The sequence below is a fragment of the Harpia harpyja genome, chromosome 10 (assembly GCF_026419915.1).
Source record: "Harpia harpyja isolate bHarHar1 chromosome 10, bHarHar1 primary haplotype, whole genome shotgun sequence".
NCBI lineage: Eukaryota > Metazoa > Chordata > Aves > Accipitriformes > Accipitridae > Harpia > Harpia harpyja.
Window position 1 is genome coordinate 43,152,902 of NC_068949.1, and position 21,880 is coordinate 43,174,781.

A 21,880-nucleotide genomic window follows, 5' to 3' on the forward strand; every position below is an offset into this window, starting at 1 on the left:
CCATCATGGAATTTTTCAAGGCTTTCTTTTAAATGACCTACTTTTTGTTTCTCTAAGTATCTGCTGAACTTTTGATAATACAGATAAGAGTGATTATTTGGAACTTGTTATAATTAATGATGCCATGCCGCAAGTTACTTTTAAGTACAAAAGTAGGTAAATGACTTTTATGACAATTTACAGAGGATAATGTAAACTTTGCTAATGAAAAATAAGCTGTTCCAGATAATGCAATTTTGGTTAAGGAAAAAAAAGAACAACTATAAACAAGCTGTAAGAGCAACATGTTTTGAAATACTTTCATGATTGTATTGTCATCTCAGCCTTGACTGTAATGAACTATGCCCATGTCTGAATGTGCCAGGATCAGTTCAGAAGGCTGTGGAGATAACTGAGGCTATTTTTAAGACCGAGTAAGCCAGTGAGAAGGATAACAACTAGAGAAGGATAAAAAAATGCGACAGGCAGATGAACCTACAATTTGTTTTCATTCCATTCTACTCATTTTCAGATTCAGTAACTTGGGGCCCATTATTGCAAACTCAAACAAGCAGCACTTTGGCTTTTAAAATACTACTCCACTAAAATCTCTTTTTTTTCTGAAGAACTGCAACAGTTTTGTATTTACTGCTGTTTTCCAGTGAGCTATGGGTAAAGCTGAAAACGTTTCAGGTTGAAACTTTAAAAGGTCCCATCCTAATACCATAAAAGGATTCTAACGAAACATAAGGAATAATTAATTAAGAAAGAGTTGTGCCAATCTGCAATGGCAGTAGGCATAGGTCCGATATAATAAAAGTTTGACTAAAGCTGCTTTAAAACATTATCTGAAATAATTATTTTCTTAAATAGATTCTGTATGTATATTTGCATACCAAAGTGTATTGTTCTATTTATAATATTGTTGTTACTGCTGAAAGACATGCTTTGTGTTAATAAAAGTATGCAAAATTAGAGTATTTCAGCTTGGTTTACAAAGGAAGCAAGGCTTATGCAACTGCACTTTCTGTCTCTGAGATCCCATCATAATTTTCAAGTCTTCAGGCTATTTTCTATCAACTTTGACGAGAAAGAAAGAATTTCAAAGATGACTAGGATCGTCTAAGCTCCATGAGGATCAGTGGCAGGTCAGAAAAGTACACTAGTGAAGAAAGGCAGACCCTGGCCCAGTTGCTATGTATGTTGTTGTCCTGGTTTCATCTGGGATAGAGTGAATTTTCTTTCTAGTAGCTGGTACAGTGTTATGTTTTGGATTCAGTATGAGAAGAATGTGGATAACACACTGATGTTTTCAGTTGTCGCTAAGTAGTGTTTAGACTAGGTCAAGGATTTTTCAGCTTCTCATGCCCAGCCAGCAAGAAGGCTGGAGGGGCACAAGAAGTTGGGAGGGGACACAGCCAGGACAGCTGAACCAAACTGGCCAAAGGGTTATTCCATACCATGTGAAGTCATGACCAGTATGTAAACTGGGGGGAGTTGCGGGGGGGGGGGGGGGGAGGCATAGATCCCTGCTCGGGAACTAACTGGGCATCAGTCCACAAGTGAGCAACTACATTGTGCATCACTTGTCTTGTATATCCCAATTCTTTCATTATTATTGTTATTATTTTGTCCCTTTCTGTCCTATTAAACTGTTCTTATCTCAACCCTTGAGTTTTACTTCCCCCGATTCTCTCCCTCATCCCACTGGGTGGGGGGGAAGCGAGCGAGCGGGCGGCTGTGCAGTGCTTAGTTGCTGGCTGGGGTTAAACCACGACAGTTGTCTAGGAGGAGAATGACAGGCAGCCAGCATTTGTACTTCCTAACCAGTCACAAACTGTACCATCTCTTGTGGCATGGAGAATACAGAATGTCATCTAACAGGAGAAAAAAAAAAAAAAGATTAAAAACCCTTTGGGCACTATTCAAGGCACCATTTGCCTTCAAATAGGCCATCACAGCTAAGCTTTTGTCAAATTCAGTGCATAAGCAGAGGCTGGCACACAATTCTTGATCCCCACACACCCTAAGGTGCCCCATCACCAAGCGTCCACTGGTTTCATTAAGGTTACAGTTATTCGGCACGCCTACAAACCCCACCAATAAGCCCCACAGGCCCCTTCCCTTACCTAAGCTACCTAACATGGCAATGTACTAGTCCTTTCTCAGGACAGGGTTGGGACAAGCCAGGTCAGCCGGGTTCCGGGAGCAGTGGGCATGAGCAGGCCCCAGAGGCTCGGCAGCTCCCTGCCACACAGAAATGCACAACCTGGAGCCCACAGCACCTCACTCCTCGGGTACCGCACAGAATGGCGTGGCCGGACCAGCTGGTACTGGTACTGGTACTGGTGCAGCCCCCACCTCAACCACCCGCTTCGGCTCAGCGCCCCTGAGGAGCTGGAAGCCGCCCGTAGAAATCAAACCCAGGCGTGAGGCGACCCTACGCAGCCACCGCCTCCCGCCTCGCCCGCCTTTTCTCCTCACGCCTCGGTCCCGCCCCTCCCGCAAGCCCCACCCTCCGCGCTCTCCTATTGGCCAGGAGCCCGCTCTTCCCCACCTCTAACACCTCCCTGCGACTATCTCGGAGGGAGAGAAGGAGGGAGGGGTGAGTCTCGCGAGAAGTGGCAGTTCCCGGCGTGACGCGCCTCCCGCCTCTCGGCCGGCAGCGGGCGCTGACAGTGGCCTGCCGCCCCCGGCCTGCCCCCGCCTCCCGCCCCGCCTGAGGGAGCGTTCCCCCCGCTCCGTTCCCTCCCTTCCATCGCCCGGCCGGCCGCGGCACCAGCCCCGGGGCTGGCACCGGATAAGCGAGCGGAAAATGGAGGAGCTCTGCGGTGTGGGGGCCGCTGCCCCTCTGAGGGGAGACGCGGAGGAACCCAAGCAGGTAACGGCGGGGGGGGCGGTGTGTGTGTGTGGGGAACGCGACTCTGCCCGCGGTGCCCTGCAGCGGGAGCGGGGGTCGGTCCCGCGGCTGAGGGGTACCGGTGTCCCGCAGCCTCCCCCGCCGCTGCCCGGCGGTGCCGCCGCCGGTAGCCCGGCGCCGGGCGCCGCCGGTTTGACCGCGGCAAGCGCGGGGCTGTAAACACAGCCCACAGTAATGTTTTCGGTTGCCTCATAGGCTTGCATCCTCTTTCCAGTTTGGCGAGTAAGGGAACGCTATTGTCAGGACTGGAGTACAGTAGGGAGCGTACTAATTATGATTAAGCCTTAATTGTAAGCAGTATTTCTGTTGTTACGCTTAAGTGCGGTGCGCTGCGTTGTGTTTACGTAAATAGTATCCTGTGGATCTGTTTTTCCCTTAACGTGTATAGGTTCACAGCTCTTAACGCGAGTGTGACGGCTGCGTGTTCTGCTGTATTTGAAAAGAAATGTGCGGTCACAAGGCTTACTTACAAAGGCAGAAACGTGTTTAGCTTTAATGTCGGTGTTTGTTAGCGAGCACTTACTTTCACAAACTTTTGCGGCATTACTGGGAATTGTATTTTGGTTTCGGCCTTTCTGAGTAATTTCACATTCCGTGGGGAGCTGTCCTTAATAGCACTTTAGCCTTGTAACTCCTAAAGCGGAGCATACACTTGACGCAAGTGTTGGAATCAGGGTAACTGAAATACTCGTGAACGTGTGCAGGAGGAAATCACGAGTGAATGCAGCACTGGCCTTTGGTCGGTTACCATTAAAAACAGCTTATTATAGAGCAAGTCTGATAGTGTTAATTTCTGTTATTTTATAAGCAAATATTTCCCTTTGAAAACTAGGGGTCGGTGTTGTTTCTTGGAGGCAACGAAGTGAAAAGCAGTGCTGTGGTGAAATACTCATCTGCCCCACCACAAGCAGCGTTTGCTCGTCTTCAGGAGAAAACAGACTTGAAACTTCCACCTGCCAACTGGTTACGCGAAAGCGCTAAGCTGGGACCAGCAGGTACAACCATTCTTGGCAACAACAAAAAAAGTAAACCATTTTCAAGGTAAATAACAGCAGGCCCTATTCTTTCCATGCCTTTAATAATAATTCTAAGAGTGAACTTGGACCCTATGTAATTCAAAGTATAAAGTACAGACTTTACCATAGCAACTAGCTATTGGGTTTTTTTAACCGTTCTCCCTCTACTTTTTCATCCTTAGTTCTTGCCTGTATGCCATAATCTTGACTCCTTTGTAAATGATTAATGATATTGGTAATGCTGTTGATTATTACTTTTTTCAAGTGCATGTTGACACCTTGCCTGACAAAGTCAAACTGACTTCATGTTCTTTCCTGGTTGGCTGTTGCCGGTTGGCCAAAGTCAAACTAGACTGGTTCAGCCAGCCATTCTGCTTCCGATAACAGGTGAAAATGGAAAAAATGTTCTTCCCCTTGAAAGTTACAGCGCCAATTTATGGCTCTTCTCGATCTTTAGAAACTGGACCTGGCTAACTAATGGCAATAGAAATTTCATAGTCATGTCAAGAGTGAATGCAGAAGGTGAAATAAGGGGCAACACCAAAAAGCAGTGTTAACCTTTTGGTATGGATATTTGTTAAATAATTGGATGGGTTGAGTTCAGAGTGTTTATAAATAGGAGGCTTAAATCCTGCGCTGAACAAGTAAATTCACACTAAGTCAAGTAGTTAGTGAAATCTAACAGTTTGCGGAGGGTCTGTGTTGAAATCCTCATAATCTGTTTTAGGAGATGTATGTTTCTGAGCAGAGTAACATGTTCCCCAGGGCTTTATGAATTTTTCTGTTTATTTTAGATATCATGTTTGTTTGTCAAATAGAGGCTGGCAGTTTAATCTCTGTCTCTAGTGTTGGTATTAAAAAGCTAATAGTGAAAGTATAACTTCGGACACTTGCACATGATGTATTTGTTTGGGTTATAGTAATATCTGGTTTAATTTTAAAGAATGATCTGTACGCTGAAATATTCTAACTTAAATAGCTTGTAATTTAGAGAGGCCTTAATGAGGGTGGATGAAGATACAAGGATGTGTCTGCTACATGTAGGCCAGTTTTAGAAAACATAAATAAGAGGTAAAATAAAATGACGGCTGCTAAAATGAAAGTATTTAACGTACTTACTGCCTTAAAGAGAAACTCTTTGAAAAACTGTCCTCGTTTTTAGTGTTAAAAAAAAATTAAAACCTGAATTTCTGCAATTTCCCATAGCTGTCTTAACAAACACTAAATAGTTCTGATTTTCTTGATTTTAACAAAATTTAAACTACCTCTTAGAACATCTTGAAATTGGATCTAAGCACTTCCAAAGATATCTTTGAAAAACTTGCAGAATGTAAAAATGAAATTATTTTGTTAATTAACTTTAGATCTAATTACACCTGGTAATTTTTAGCTAGACTGGTTTTTTTTTTTTTTTTTTTTTAATGAAGATATGTTGTGGTTTAACCCCAGCCAGCAATTAAGCACCACGCAGCCGCTCGCTCACTTCCCCCCCACCCAGTGGGATGGGGGAGAGAATCGGGGGAAAAAAAGTAAAACTTTTGAGTTGAGATAAGAACAGTTTAATAGAACGGAAAGGAATAAAGTAATAATGATAATAATGACAATAATAAAATGACAATACTAATAAAAAAAGAATTGGGATATACAAAACAGGTGATGTACAATGCAACTGCTCACCACTCACTGACGGATGCCCAGTTAGTTCCTGAGCAGCGATCTGCCTTCCCCCCCGCCCCCCCCCCCCCGGGCCAGCTCTCCCCAGTTTATATACTGGGCATGAGATCACATGGTATGGAGTACTCCTTTGGCCCAGTTTGGGTTGGCTGTCCCCTCTCAACTTCTTGTGCCCCTCCAGCCTTCTTGCTGGCTGGGCATGAGAAGCTGAAAAATCCTTGACTTAGTCTAAACACTACTTAGCGACAACTGAAAACATCAGTGTGTTATCAACATTCTGCTTGTACTAAATCCAAAACATAAGCTGTACCAGCTACTAGAAAGAAAATTAACTCTATCCCAGCCAAAACCAGGACAAGAAAAAACTTTCAAAGATTTAATAAACTTAAAAAAAACAGGTCTATCTTTAATGTCACACTGCCTTTGTCTTAACTTGTAATATTTTCTAAATAGCTTTGGGATGGCGTATGACTTCATTGACTCAGTTGGAAATGATGTAGATGTTGTGTCTGATTCAGAGGTATGTATAACTTTTTAAGTTCTATCATTCGAACTCTTACATTGTATAAACCTTATTTTAAGATACTGTCATGGCTTCTGTCATCTTTGTGTCCTTTGAGAACAAGTAAAGATCCCGTAGTGAAACACAAACAGATTACCTAACTTTTGCTCTGTCATTTAAGGGAGTTGTGATCACTGAATAAGAAATGTAGAGACAAAATTGTATTTCCTGTGGATTTCTACAAATAATCTTCAGCTAAAGTATGCGGTTTAGTGAATGCAGCACATCAGTCTTGCAATGTAGTTGTCTTGTGTGTTTGAAATCGGTTATTTTAATGTGAATTATTACTTTCAAGATGATTTTTTTTTCTATTCTTATCTAGAAGAGATAGATCCCCTTCAACCTTCTTCTTTCCTCTGATTTTTGTCAGCTCTTTTGGTGCTGGTAATACTTGTAGAATTCAGATGAGGCACTTCAGAAGAGGAAACATACATACTCATTTACTGTCTCAGTGTTGATGTTTGGCAGGTTTTTATTCAGACTTAGATCTCTGTGCAGATTCCTCTGGGTATCTGACAAAGTGTTGGTATTCCTGTGGTGAAGATAAAGCTTTTAAAATCCAAACCATCCATTTGTATTTTTTGTCACTTTTGATGTTGCCTGGTTGTGATGATCCAAAGAGAGACCATGTTTAAACCATGTATGTGGTTTATACTGACTACTTTGTCTCTTTATCATGGTCATTCATGTTCTCTGACCTCAACAAATGCAACTTCTTGTAGAATGGCCTTCTTAAAATCACTGGCACTACAAGGTTTTATTTGCCTGCCTGTGCTTCTGCAATTTTAGTAGTGTATTCTTTGCTTACAGTTTCCTGAGAATTGTCTTACAATGCAGTATAATTGTATTGAGTATTATTTCTGTTCTCTTTTTCTCCTGCAAGAATATTAAAAAACTTCTGAAGATACCTTATAGCAAGTCACATGTGAGCATGGCAGTACATCGCATTGGGCGGACACTTTTGTTGGATGAGCTAGATATTCAAGAACTCTTCATGAGATCATCTCAGGTTAACCATTTTTTTTTTTTTTTAAGTATGTCGTATGGTCAAAATGCATTATTTCAAGAATACTGTAGCCAGCAAGAAAGCATGTATGTATCAAAATGCCTGAGAATCATATGCGAGTAGAAAAGGTGCTCTACTCTGCAGCAGTCGGTTTACCCACGAACTGCATCTGATGTCCTATATTTATGGTATTGTAAGATTAAAATTCTGTGCCCCACTTTCCTGTAATTACTTCAGTATTGCTATACTATTTTATTAGTTTTATTATTAATAAGTATTTGTTACCTGTGTAACCTCTTACCGTGTATCTGACTTTCTAATGAAGTCAACTTTTCAGTAATAACGTAACTTTCCTAGAAGAAGCATTTTCAATAAATGACCAATTCAAGACTTTAGCTGTGAAGTTATTTTCTGGGTTTTTTTGTTGTTGTTGTGGATGAGTATTCATAAGTTCGTGAGGCACTTGGTTTACTTTCCAGATGCTTCTTGATACTAATTTTGTATTTATGATATTGCCTAGACAGGGGACTGGACGTGGCTGAAAGAGTTTTATCAAAGGCTGATTGATCAGAAGTGGCAACGAAAAAAGAAGAGTAAAGAACATTGGTACCAGAAGGCTATACTCTCTAAATTTTTGTATTACAGGTAACCTTATGTCTGCATGAATCTTGGAACTCTGCACCACTTACTTTTGCCTGGTTTCTTGTCTTGAAGTAAATGCTAAAATTCCGTTATGGTCTATCTTATTTACTGATTTATCCGTATACAGAGGAAATTGAGGGATGACATCAGGAAATGACATGTAAATGTTTTAACAGAATTTGAAGTATTTTAAAGTAAAACTGAAGTATTAAAGAATAAAATAAACAGCATGACTTAATTAACTGCATATCTCAATATTTATGGGTTTGAGGGAAGAACAAGTTAAAATATGCAAGGTAGACTGTGACACCTGCTGTAATTTTGTACAAATTTGAGCAATGAACAACTTGCTGATATAGCAATCTTTTAGCGTATTAGCAAAGTCATTCTTTGAGAACAGGGCATCAAATATAACAATTCTAGAAAGGATCTGTTTGCATATTGTCGACTGAACTTTTTAATGTTGCTTTGTCAGTATTAATGGTGATGGAGCTGCTCAGCCTGTTCCTTCCACTTCAAAACAGCATCAGGAGGGTCCTGTTTCAGGTGAGAGTGATGAAGCAGGAAGGTCGTCCTGGCCAGCTCCTTTTGAAATGCCTTCTTCATTATCTGAAGATCCAGGTGCCTCTAACCAGGTTAGTGTTTGTAATGTTTTAAATGGCACCTTAGTTTTCATAGAGACATATATATTGAAAGGTTTTAAAGGTGCTGCTGCAGTATTTTTTGCTGAAAGAAATGAACTAAGGCATTAGAAGGACTTGGCAGTACGTGCGGTTTAGCTTATGCCAGTGTTTCAGAGCTCCAAATTTCAGAATTTTTTTTTTTCTGTCACTGTAATGCTAAATACATATTTATCTATGCATTTTTGGGAAACAAAACATTAGGCTAGGAGTAGTCATCAATGACTTTACCTAAAAGTAGGAAAATCTGATATTCAGAAGGTGTGTATGGAAGCCTAAGGTTTTGGCCTTTCTTCTTAAATCCGCCATTAAAATGAATCTGTTGTGGCCCTGAATTTATTAGGTGAAAAGGAAAATGAAGGTCTATGAAAATGTTTGCAAAACAATTAAGCAAGATTTACAACTACTTGCTATGAGGTTACACAAGTGGAAGATGAAGGTGTTGATAGTAATTATGCAACAAACTATGATCAGTATTAGGCCCTAATCCAAGGTTTCAATCTGTGGCTAAGCTTATTTATGAAAACTGTTAATTCCTGTGGGTTTTGAGTAATATAATACAGGTATTGATTAAATTTCTGAGAAGTTGAAAGATCTGTTGTATTCAGTCTACATTTATGTAATAATGATGCTATAGTTACGCGTAGACAGTATTACCAACTGGTATGCCAAATACTTACTTGGTCAGCTCACTTATGAAGGCTCTAACCTACATTATCCATAAAATTGTAAATGTGTATGTTGCAGTGTGGTAATATGCTAAAGTGGAGAAATATTTCAGTACTTGAAAGCTTTTTGAAAAAGGACTACTTCTCTCTTCCACCTTCTTTAGGAGCTGTTGCCTAATACAGCAGACTGTTAATCGTAAAGAAGCTGTTGTGCATTTTTACAGTGTCCTTTAATTTATAAATAAGATATCAGGATAGAGGTTTTACTTCTGGAGACTGATAATCTGGTGCTGACCCTGGGGTAATAAAGAGTTTCTATAAAAACTTTCTGATTTATTTCCAAAGCCTCTGAGAATATAAAGTGCAAGTTTTTGGTACTAGCTGTAGAAAAGAAGCATTCTAGTCACCGACTAGAAGCTTTTTGTAGTTCAATACATATTTATTTAAAGATGTTAGAGGTAAAGATTTTTTCCTCATGCTTTTGTTCAGACTTTTTTTTTTTAATGGCCTAACTTTACCTCAGCAGCAGAATCACTCCTTATCCTTGTGCTTTTCACAGGGAAGTGTGCCTCTTGAACCCTCATATATAGTGGGGCATGTGGCCTCAGCCCCCAAAGAACAAAACCTGACTACTTTGTTCAATGACGGGGAAAACAGTCAGGTATGCTATATGTGAAATTTGAGCTCAAACACTGAACCCCCAATTTAATCAAACATTTTAAAATTTGGTCTAAATTGGAACCAAGAGAAAAACTAAGTCCCCTGTAGAAGTAGCTTTTGTGGCATCTGTGATCTCAGTCTTTTAAGTTAATGTGAATGCGTAGCATAGTTCATTATGTGCTGTCTTTTATTTGCTGCTTTTGCTTCTTGCTTTCTCATAATTCCACAGAATGTTATAGAGAACAAGTTTTATACTAGTGATTTATAGACCAATTTTTTTCTCTTAACGAAGGGACTTAAAAATGACTTTGTTCGTAATATCTTGTGGACCTTTGAAGATATCCACATGTTAGTAGGATCAAATATGCCTATATTTGGAGGTGGGAGATACCCTGCTGTGAGCTTGCGTCTCAGGTGAGTTTTGAAGTTAATGAGATACATATGACAGCCTTGACTGACTTGTTGCTTTGCTTGCTATTTAGCTATCTGCATTTTGTTTGGTTGACTCTTAATTTTTATGTGCAGTTTAAGGAATAAAATTCATGCTTTAGACTTAAGTGGTGATGGCATTGTAAAGTGCAGGAAAAACAGAAGCAGTCCCAAAGCTGTGCCACTGCACTGAGACTTGAGATGCTCTGCTGCTTTTTCTGGCTCTGTAAATAAATCTGTATTTGAAAGTACTGGCAGTTTACAACCTTTCCTGACTTCAGTGTGAATCTTAAGTGTTAAAACGCTTCTGTACATCTAGTCCTTAATTTCGTTCTATTGCTATTTTTATAAGAGGGCAGTAATATTTCTCCTACTGGGATTCTGAGTTTCAATAACTGCTAGTAGGGCGTAAGTACTTAAAACTTGTGACTATAGTAGTTCTAAGTTCTGACTGTCTTACTGTTCGCTTTATGTTGATCACTTGATTACCAGTCTTTCTGTTCCTGCCTATGCATCGGAAAGAATGAGCAAAAACTTGAAACTTGTTTGGTGTATTTGTCGTCTTTTCAAGATGCATCGAGGAATGAGCAGTACCTTGCTTTGCAAGGAATTTTGGAAGGTCTGGGAGAAGGCTTGTGCTATAATTAGTTGCAGCTAATACTGATATTCCTTTAGAACTTCTTACGTACTTATTATCTTGGTAATAATGTGACATCTGAAGCTTTTTAAAGTTTCAGTGTAAGTGTGGGCAAAAATTCAAAACTGCTGAGGGAATGTGAGTGTATTCTATTGGAGAGATCAGTACATCTGTTTTGTTTGATATGACTCATTGTTTGCCTCTTTATAACAATTCACAAATAATTGTTTTAGTATCCATCCACTCTTGGGTGACTTAAATCTAAATTCCATTAGTAAACATCCCTAATTTTTTCTGAAGAGTGAGTAAAGACTTAAATAACACTAGAAATATTTGTTTTTAGGGATAACAACAAGCCAATAAATGTGCTAACAGGAATTGACTATTGGTTGGACAACTTAATATGCAATGTACCAGAGCTTGTGATGTGCTTTCATGTTAATGGAATTGTTCAGGTAAGTCTGGCTCTTTGCATTATGCCTAGTTAAGCCATTCTTCAGTTTCTGGAATTGCTCCAGTTGTAACAGATCTCTTTCTAATCTTACGGCTCTCACAAAAAGATTACAAAAATCCTTTATTGCAGAGTGAGAAGCATCTATGCAGCTTGCAACAGTCATCCAAAAATACTGTGTGTGGTTTTTTTTTTTCCTTTCCATGCATGCAAGATTCCTTCTTCACCTGATGTATGACTGAAGGCAAAAATAAAAAATGTAGCAGCAGAAATACATCAGTTTCTTGCATCTTAAAATCTGTAGTGTTCACTTGCCAAGACAGATGCATGCTTTTTAAACTTTTGTTTGTTTTTACTATTTTACAGTAGACCACACATACCAGCTTTCTGTTGTACCTGGTAGCATATAGTTGCTTACTAGGCTGACTAGGTTTCATCGAAGTAATAGTTAGATGTTGCACCTTCACCACTTCTTTTTTTTCACCTTTTGTTCTCCATTTACCATGTTTGTCACAGAAGTGAATCCTCTTTAAAGCTTTTATTGAGTAGTATAATCAAGATGTACTTGCTTTTAAAGTAAATCGTAGAAATTAACTCAGTTTATCATGACACTGTATCATAATAGTAGCCTTTGTTTCTTTTAGCCATTGACACTGATCTGTAGATTTTGGGAGGGTAGGTGGCAGAAAACCCTCCTAATCTTGAGCTTTAACATATATTTCTTGCAGAAATATGAAATGATAAAGACTGAAGATATTCCCAATTTGGAAAACTCTAATTTTTCTACCAAAGTGATAAAAGATATTGCTCAAAATATCTTATCTTTTCTGAAATCAAATTGCACCAAAGAAGGACATACTTACTGGTTATTTAAAGGTAAGTAGGTTTAGATCAATTTGAAAAGATTTGTGTTAATGTCACGTTGATTAATGAAAGGTCTTACCTTCCAGCAAGTGGGAGTGATATAGTAAAGCTCTATGACCTAACCACCCTTTGTGAAGAGACAGAAGACAAATACCAAAACCCTTTTACAATGCCGGTGGCAATTCTTCTATACAAGTGAGTTTTTATAATTTTTGCTGTAATACTTAGTTCTTGGTGCAGTTGTATTAAGAATACAGACCAAAAATTATGATGACATGAAAATGCATTAAGTTAAAATCTTCTTTTACACATAAGCTTGGTAAGCCTCAGTCTCACTAAATCAAAACAGACTTTCTCGTTTTCACCATTTCTTCATGTAAACTACACTCTTGCTGAGTAAGTTTTGTAGACCCATCCTGAAGTTTGGGAGATCTACATTTGCAGTAGTATTGTTTAAAGATTTTTTTTTTCTTTTTTCTTTTTTCTTCTAGCACAAAGAATTTATCCAGGGATTTACTATTTTGTTCAACTTTCTTTTAGAGTTGCTTGCAATATGATGCTGAAGAAAAACCAGAACAAGAAACACTATGGCACTATCAGAACATTGCTCCTTAATTGTCTTAAGTTATTGGACAATGGCAGACATCCTCAAGTAAGAATTACGTGTTTTCTTGTTGCTTTGTGTAAATATAGTAGAAATGCCATCATTGTAATACACCTGGTAATATTTTGTGTGGTTCCTCCTCCCTTTGCAAGGGAGAGAATTTAAATTTATTTATAAACTTAGAAATTGATTTATGTTTAAAGAAGCCCCAGACTTTTTTTTTTTTCCCCAGTAAGTAGCCTTCACTGACTGTCATTGCCGCATGAGTCTTCTGTCCTGCTCTAAAAAGGAACTTGTCATTACATTTGCTCTTTTGCTCTTGTTCTCAAAGAGCCCTTTTGTGTTTGGAAGCTGTACAGACACTGAAGCAGATCTTAGGTAGACATTGTAAAATGTGAATGTAAGAACATTTTTACTCTGAAGGTGGCTGAATGTTGGACAGGTCAACCAGAGAGGTTATAGAGTCTCCATCCTTTGAGATACTCAAAGCCCGACTGGATGTGGTCCTGAGCAATCTTCTTAGAGCAAGGGGATTGGGCTAGACAATCTCCAGGGGTTCCTTCCAACCTCAGCTATTCTGTGTTAGGTGGGAGATTCAGAAAAGGAACCTCAAACTCTTGATCTGTTCATTAGACCATTGCATCAGCCATCGGTACCTTGAGATGCTCTGCACTTTCAGCAGGAGTAAGAAAAGTAATGAAGAGGAGATGAAACTGTATTGACCTCCTTTATTCCAGTACTTGATTCTGGTCCTTTTCTAAGAAAAACAGGAATCCCATTGCTCTGAAAGACAGTAGTTTATTAAAGTTTAGGGAGGTAAAGAAGGTGTGTGTGTCTTAAATTACTACTGTCAGATGTGCTAGCTTCCTTTTTAGTTGCAGAAGATAACAGAGTATGCTACTTTCTCGTTGGGTTTTTGACTGAGTCTATTCACAATCTCCTCCTCCTCTTAAATTGAGTAATCTGTAGGTTCAGAATGGTTTAAGGGTGTATCAATGCGTTTAACCAAAATCTAAACTGGGATACTGCAGGAGGCTTGGAAGTTGATGGGGCAGGAGCTGCTTTATGCAGGCTATGGTACATTAACACGGTAACTTAATGTTTTTACTATTTATAGGCAACGCATCATAAATTTCAGAAAAATATCTATACTGAAACTGAAATCTCATCCAAAGTATAATTTAATTTATGTGTAAGTGGTCCAGATTTAAGCTGTTTTCAACGGAAAAGTGATCCCAAAAATGTGATGTGAAAAATCTGAATTGTATTTAAAATGGATTACAAGAGGTGACATGGCATATATTAACTAAATTAGTAACTATTTTGTAGATTCCTTCTAAAGTTGTGGAAAGCTTTCAAAATCCCCCTAGAAGCTCTTGAAAACTTTTTTTTTTTTTTCTGCTTGCATAAGATCCTTCTCTGGTTTGCATCTTGTGATCTACAAGCTTTTAGAACAGGTAATACTCATTCTTTACCAGTTGATTTTTATTCTCTTCTAAACTTGATCAGGCTTGAATCCTTTTCCCTTTCCTATATGGGATTTTTAACTCCATACGTAACTTTTCAGTAGGGCAGGAGAGAGTGCTTATTTGAGCTGGTTAATTGAATTCATGCTCCTGCACAGGGGTGGCCTCCTTTCCCTTCTCAGCAGTTGTATATTGGTTCAGAAAACAGCCTAGTAGAATAACTAATTTTCTGGGATTTTTTTTTTTAACACCTCTGCAAAAAGCCCTTCAAAAATACACAAGAAGTGTAAAATGTTGTTTGGTTGGCAGTTCAGCCAAATGTCTAATGCCAAAAGGTTGCTGTTCTGATGCAAAGTTACTTAACATAGCTTACATGATATAGCAGTGCTACTGTGGAGAACTTGTATCTCAATTCTACTTTGTATGAAATTGCTGGACTGTATTCTGGTCTGGTCTCACTAGACTCCAGCAGAACCAGGAGCTAGAATGTGCCCTTTACTAGAACCAGGAACTATAAGGAACTGTCATGGCTTAACCCCAGCCAGGGACTAAGCACCACACAGCTGCTCTATCACTCCCCCTCCTCAACTGGACAGGGGAGAGAAAATATAACAAAAGGCTCGTGGGTTGAGATAGGGACAGGGAGAGATCACTCACTAATTACCATCACGGGCAAAACAGATTTGACTTAAGGAAAATTAACTTATTGCCAGTCAAACCAGAGTAGGGTAATGAGAAATAAAATCAAATCTTAAAAAACCTTTCCCCCACCCCTCCCTTCTTCCCAGGCACAGCTTCACTCCCGAGTTCTCCACATCCTCCCCCCCAGCGGCACAGGGGGACGGGGAATGGGGTTTGTGGTCAGTTCATCACACCTTGTCTCTGCAGCTCCTTCTTCCTCCTCAGGGGGAGGACTCCTCACTCGTCCCCTGCTCCGGTGTGGGGTCCCTCCCACAGGCTGCAGTTCTTCACGAACAGCTCCAGCGTGGGCTTCCCCATGGAATCACGGCCATCTTTGGGGGCCTCCACCTGCTCCAGTGTGGGCTCCTCCCCGGGCTGCAGGTGGAGATCTGCTCCCCCATGGACCTCCCTGGGCTGCAGGGGACAGCCTGCCTCACCGTGGTCTGCCTCACGGGCTGCAGGGGAATCTCTGCTCCGGCGCCTGGAGCATCTCCTGCCCTCCTCCTGCACTGACCTGGGGGGCTGCAGGGCTGGGGCTCTCACATCTTCTCACTCCTCTCTCTGCTGCAGTTTCTGTGCTGCAGCAACTTTTTTTTCCCCTTCTTAAATCTGTTCTCCCAGAGGGGCTACCCCCATCACTGATGGGCTCGGCCTTGGCCAGCGGCGGGTCCGTCTGGGAGCCGGCTGGCACTGGCTCTGTCGGACACGGGGGAAGCTTCCAGCAGCTTCTCACAGCAGCCACCCCTGTAGCCCCCCTGTTACCAAAACCATGCCATGCGAACGAAATACGGTAACAATGCTGTCCGAAATAGAGGGCTTCAGTGGCATTAAATTTAATGTCTTTTTTGAACGGTCAGAAGTAGAGAGGATGTTGGGAAGCAGAAGAAAGGAATGTGATCAAGAGCTGCCCCTATTTATTTATTTTTCTTTTAAAGGGAAAAACCAAAGCTGTCTTGGGCCAAGGTGTCTGTATTCCCAATTTTACCTTTACACCCTCACTTGCAAAACAGGAGATGAAGACCTTGTAAGGTGGGGGGTGAAACCAAGTGTGGGCAAGCTTGGTTGTGGGAGCTCCACGCACATATACAGATAGTTGACAACATACTGTCTGCCGTGATTTGTTTCTTAAATATTGTTAAAAATTCAATGCTAAAACAAACAGTCATACAGTGTGTGTGTGTGCGTGTGCGTGTACAGGCTGTATTTACAGCTTATCAAATGTCTACTTGCATGTACTGTTTACTCCTTATTCTAAGACAAATTATATTGCTGCTGCCTCTCAAAAGAAAAATTTAACTTGAAAATAAAACACTACTTTTTTTTCTCTTATTTGAAAAGATTATTGCTTCAGCAAACTACATGTTATCAGAGCTTTTTCAGTTGGATGAACCTAAAAAAGAAGACAGTACAGACTTCCCTATAAATGGAAATTCTGATGAAAGTTATAGCGAGGAAGAGGAAGAAATGCCAGACAGTGATGAAAATGGTTCTTACAATAACAGTTCTGATCCACCAGATGACAATAAAGCAGTGGCTATAATCAAATCTGTTGGAGAGTTATCGGTACCAGAAAAATACAAATCTGTTCATCGAATACGTGTAAGTGAAGTCATGGATTTTTTTAAGGGTTTCTTGAAAGATTCCGTTCATGTAGCAAGGTTTGTTATTGAAATTCAGTTACCTGTTAGTTTTGTCTTCAGGTGAACTGAAGCATGAGGCAGTGGGGAAAGAAACTTTTCATGAGCTGCTCATAAAATTTGAGGTCTTTGAATTTTGCAGTGTAGCAGGTTTAATGTAGATTTTTCTCTGCCACCTTGCACATGTCCGTTGTGGCATGATTCTGCATAGCTGGCTACACAAAAACTATTCCTGTCACTCTAGCAGAGAAAATATTGCCAACTGTGGCCATGTGTATGAGCTGTAGATGACCACAAGTTTGTGTGGATACCTAGGTTATTTTAGTATTTTTTTTCCTGGAGCAATATTAACATTTGGGGTTTTTTTTCTGGGAGCATCAGCTACTTCACGTCCACAGAGTTAGTCTTTGATTTCCCTCTTTGATTTGTCTTTCCACGGTAACTGGTCAGAATACAGCAATTTGACTCCTTGAAGTTCTGGTTATAGTTAATTTTAAAAGAGAGATGGAGCTTTACTCTGCACATTTGGTAAAATTTTGACATTTCCAATTAGTATTTTGTCCAAATTTAGGTTGGTGTGACACGTCATGAATACGAGTTCCAATTTACTATCCTGACCTTTCCAGTGCCAGGGTAACAGAGCAGGAGTACCAGGGGTAGTTTTATTAAAGAATTAAGTAGTAATACAGCGAAGCAATAAGTGGTAATACAGCAAAGACAACATAAGACAGAACAGTAAATACAATAAGAACAACACGTAATAGTATAGCAAACCCGATATAAAAACAGAACAGTAACAGATGATTAAGTTCTTAGAATAGATCTCAAATGACTTGCAAACATATGCACAATATCAACAGAAGTAAATAAAGCTTTTCTTGACATACATCGCGCAATTTTGTCTTGTCAGGAATTTGAGATTCCTAATGCTTTTAACACTTTGTAATTGCCAGAATACCATTTACCTGGGTGCATAACCATAAGTATATCTGAAACTTCATTGACATACGTGTGCTTCATAAACAACTCAGCAGAAGTGTAATACTGCTACCTTCATTGCACTTTCTGTGCATTATTATTGAAACAAAATAGAGGAATATGAGAAACTGGGAAGATCAGTGAAGAAACTGTTCATAGAATTTTACTTTTGTTCTGGTGTTTTGCTTGTCTTGCCTATATAGGGATATGATTACAAAATGACTCTCATTGGTGAAAAGCTAAACCTTTTTTCTAATGTCTGTGCAAAGAACAAGATTTCCTAAAAAAAAAAAAAAAAAAAAAAAAAAAATTGTAACTCTTGTTGCTATCTTAATTTCTAACACTTCAAGGTCCATCAGCTGAAAATACAACAACTTGTACAGGTGCAGAAGCACTCAATTTCCCTTTTCTTCTCCCCCTTCTACTCTATCCCAGAAGAAAACAAAAATACATCACCCCCACCCTTCCCCCTGCCCCCAAAAACCCCAAACCCAAGGCACTGAGTTGCTCAAAGGTGATGAAAGTGCAACTTGGATGTATAGGGTGAGGAAGTGGTTTCTGTATAGTATTGAATCTGCTTGTCTTCCTGGGTCTGCATCACAGACCATCTGTGGATACTTTTGTAATTACTGTTATGGAATAGCATCATCTCATCTCTTCTCTTCTTTGCATTGTCTTTGGGATTACCAGGAGAGACCAAGTGTAGATGACCAGGTATATGAATTGCTCACTGAGATAAAGGAAGGAAATACTGTGACACTTCATAGTGTAGAGTTCAGTTCCCTTAACAGGTTTTCTTAGTGCTGTCTCTCATTTGTATCTTCTAGCCAGTAATTTTGATGTTTCACGTGTTGAACGTTTATTTTCTTCTTATTTCTTCCCTGCTGCCCCCTCAATGAAGCCTAGCTGTGCATTTCCTGTCTGCCATGGCACCGAGGAGCGCTGCAGGCTAGTGCTCAACTATGTCCTGGAGGTAAATTTACCATCAATTTTCTAATGAAGTTTCACCTAGTACCCAACTCTTGATGTATTCTGTATTTGCTAGATATTGCTTTCAAGGTGAATTAAATGCTTTCTTCTTGCAGGGCTTGAAGTCTGTTGACAGCAGTGTTAAAAAAGAGGGTGACCTTCCTGCAGCTGACCCCAGCACACCAATCCCATTGAAATACGAAGATGAATCCACCAGTGGTGGTCCCGAGTGTCTGGAAAAACAGATGGCATTATTTTTAGACAAAAGTAAGTTGTATTGTTGTACAAATAAGACATTTCCAGTGCCAACACACACTGCTGCTACTTTATTTTGATTGTCAAAACAGTGTACTTAGAAGTCACTAATTATACTATTGCATAAGCAAAAGCAGTATACTGAGAATTGGAGAACAGTCTGTTCCTTTTTAGGTATGAAAAGAATAGCTCATTTGGGATATTTTTGCATATCAAAGCATCCTTTATTAGTAAACACATAATTTTACTGGACCCTATTTAGATATGGCTTGCGGATGACTTCCATAAGGGCTTAGTATTTTGGAGTTTGGTATGTGGAGCCCTGTAAGTTGTGTGCATTGTTTTTAAAACAGTCTTCATTCTTTTTTTGTGACTTGGAAGTTTTGTGGAAGAACTTCTTACTTCTGGCAGTTTTTTCTGCTACTTTATGCTTGCTTCTGAACTGCATGTAAAATGCTAACTAGGATTTTGTTTTCTTTCTTGTACCTCTACAATTGTGGAAGGAAGCAGAAAATAAAAGATGTTTTGTTTGCTTAAATACTCAAACTCCAGAAGTTTCAGACTATAGTCTGTATTTTATTTTTCTCTGGAGTGCCATAGACTCTTCTGAAGGTAGTAGAGTTCTCTGCAGGGCGAGAAGCCCTATAAGCATAACTCAGAAAGAAATTTGTCTTCAATATTTTTACAATTCTTTATTCTTTCTTTTTTCCTCCCTTCCCCCTTTGAAAATCTCTAAATAGTAAGCAAGTTCAGTTCCGAATTATTCATTTAAGTGTTCCCATGTTTCACTTCCAATTTTGTGATTGTCTCTTGAATGTCAATGACCTGGAGATGTATGCATACTTTCTTAGTTTTTATCAGATATGTGACCACAGAATTTAACACCTCCATCAGAAAGTTATATTATATTGAGCTTACATAAATTCTGCATGGTACTGTTAATATGGACTGTGAGACTAATTTTTACCGAGACCTACTGAGAAATTTTACCTAGGTCAGCTCAGCAAGAACAGTGTGCTTATTTCAGCTCTCCGGCAGCCAGGCTCTTGTCTTCTGCCTTCAGAAGAATTTGGAACTGATGACACATTGCAGCTGCTTGACAGCTGGCAAGGAGAATGTCTGCACGCTAACTTTTTCTGTTTAGAAACAAGTGTTTCCTGGGGGATGTAGGAGATAAATATAGCACAGATCAGAAAAAAATACTTTGGTTGATTTCTGGAGCTGTGCTGGAGTTCTTCCCTGAAGTAGCAATGGTGCTACTTGCTTAGGTCGTAAGGATTGAATTCAACCTAGAGAAAAATAGTTCAAACAGAAGGGAGGAACTTTTGCTTCTCCACTGTCTGGGTTGGTTTGTTTCCTGTGATGCAAATTATGTAGTTTCTCTGCTACATGTGTATGTTTACATAGATACAGAAAGGATAAGTGCTCTTAATTCTTGAAGAGAACTACTTCTGATTAGTATATAGATACAGTATATGTGCATTCTGTATCTTCAACTGCATGAGGTGTTACTGTATTAGATTTGTCTTTGTCCTAATGTAAACATGTAGTTCTTCTATAACTTACTAAAGATAGTGGGCTTGCAAGTCAGGCCTTGTAGGTCCACCTGTAAACAAGAGATTCATTTCTGTGTGCAAATACTGTCAGGACAAAATTCTGTCCATTGGTAAACTTAAACTCAGTGGCCTGTTCTTTCTGGTTCCATAACTGCTGCAGCATTGAAGAAGGAACCTTCATAATCTCATGCTGAGAATGTCTTGAAATGAGTGTGAGACAGACATTGTTTTTTCTTGTGGGAAGGACCGGGTTATCCAGTTCCTCCTGTGCTGGAGGCTAAACCCACAAATGGAGTCTTTCTCACTTTGAGACTGTTCATACAGAAGCAGAGCATGTATCCTAAGGATTTGGTGGAGGACATGACAAACTATGCCTGTGGCTTTCCTGTTCTTTTCTACTGCTACCTAACGGAATAGTCTTAGTTTTTGAAACACAGATGCAATGGCTGTTTAAAGCATGAGAGGTTAGCTGCATTGTCACTGTGCTTACTGTGTTCGAGCATCCCACTATCAGGTGGAGTACATGGAAAAGTTCCAAGTAGTGGGTCCATTTTGCAGATGAAAAATGTAGTGGCAGACAAGTTGGCATAACTCTACTTGTGCAGAGCTGTAATAAGGCAGTTTACATTCTGTCTGTATGCTGATGAAGTTGTGTCCAACCTCTGGCATATGTTATGGAGATGAGATTTACTGATGAGGTTCTGTTCCATGTTACAGTGGGCTCATTTCAGAAGGGTAAGCATTGCAGTCAGTCAGGAATGATTCCTGGATCGTGGCAATATAAAATGAAACTCCAGCTCATTCTGAAGTCATCAAAGGCTTATTATGTCCTATCTGATGCTGCTATGATTCTACAGAAATATGGGAGAGCATTACGATACATCAAGCTGGCTTTACAGTGCCATGGTAAGTTGCTAGAATGTGTTTGTCATCTGTACCATTGCCTGTATAAACCTTTCATGATATCAAATACTTCTCTTGTGCATGATTTATCCTAGTGGCATGCAGTGACAAGTCTGACAACCATGTGTTTAGTTAAACTAAGCGTCTAGCTCATTATTCAGCAGGGAAGTCTGTAGTAAGAATAACTCCTGTCACTGGTAGAAAGGTGCTCCCATTTTGACAGATTGGGAAACTTAGAGTGCAGATTCAGCGCTTCAGAGCATTTGAAGCTGGGAGAGTCAGTCCTGGTGCCAAGACCAAGACAGTATTCTGTGGTCTAAGTGCTATCGCTGCAAGCAGATGTTTTTTGCCTGGAAATGCCTGGTGGTTCCCATTTCATTTAAACATATTCCTGACTCAGAAATACCAAACTTGTTCATCAGCTGAATTGGATACTCCTCTAAAATGAAGTACATCTTCAAGTATTACTGAGGAAAACGAAGGAAGGAAGATCAGGCTGTTCAGAATATTACTACCATAATGAGAATAACTAATCAGAAAATGCCATTAGCTTAGTACTGTAGTGCTGCTATTTTGCTTCAGTATTTGTAGGGCTTGGGGTGGGAGGAGGCTTATAAAGCAAGAGTGCTTGATCTTAACACAA

The 21,880-nt window shown here is 39.8% G+C and overlaps 1 protein-coding gene across 3 annotated transcripts in view; it reads left to right on the forward strand.

Annotated features, from left to right (window-relative positions):
• Nucleotides 1-2,700: 2,700 nt before the first annotated feature.
• The window catches only part of EDRF1 (erythroid differentiation regulatory factor 1), a 29,421-nt gene continuing 10,241 nt past the window's right edge, over nucleotides 2,701-21,880 (forward strand). The window contains exons 1-16 of one of the 3 annotated variants that reach the window (XM_052799012.1): nucleotides 2,701-2,860; nucleotides 3,732-3,940; nucleotides 6,043-6,109; nucleotides 7,035-7,160; nucleotides 7,678-7,802; nucleotides 8,275-8,434; nucleotides 9,707-9,808; nucleotides 10,100-10,221; nucleotides 11,217-11,328; nucleotides 12,053-12,200; nucleotides 12,275-12,383; nucleotides 12,729-12,840; nucleotides 16,278-16,538; nucleotides 18,456-18,527; nucleotides 18,640-18,790; nucleotides 21,052-21,240. In XM_052799012.1, coding sequence (XP_052654972.1) covers nucleotides 2,795-2,860; nucleotides 3,732-3,940; nucleotides 6,043-6,109; nucleotides 7,035-7,160; nucleotides 7,678-7,802; nucleotides 8,275-8,434; nucleotides 9,707-9,808; nucleotides 10,100-10,221; nucleotides 11,217-11,328; nucleotides 12,053-12,200; nucleotides 12,275-12,383; nucleotides 12,729-12,840; nucleotides 16,278-16,538; nucleotides 18,456-18,527; nucleotides 18,640-18,790; nucleotides 21,052-21,240 — 2,131 coding nt within the window. In that variant the 5' untranslated portion in view covers nucleotides 2,701-2,794. Of the gene's footprint in view, nucleotides 2,861-3,730; nucleotides 3,941-6,042; nucleotides 6,110-7,034; nucleotides 7,161-7,677; nucleotides 7,803-8,274; nucleotides 8,435-9,706; nucleotides 9,809-10,099; nucleotides 10,222-11,216; nucleotides 11,329-12,052; nucleotides 12,201-12,274; nucleotides 12,384-12,728; nucleotides 12,841-16,277; nucleotides 16,539-18,455; nucleotides 18,528-18,639; nucleotides 18,791-21,051; nucleotides 21,241-21,880 lie in introns of those variants that run through there. The other 2 variants (XM_052799013.1, XM_052799014.1) reach the window with 2 other exon arrangements.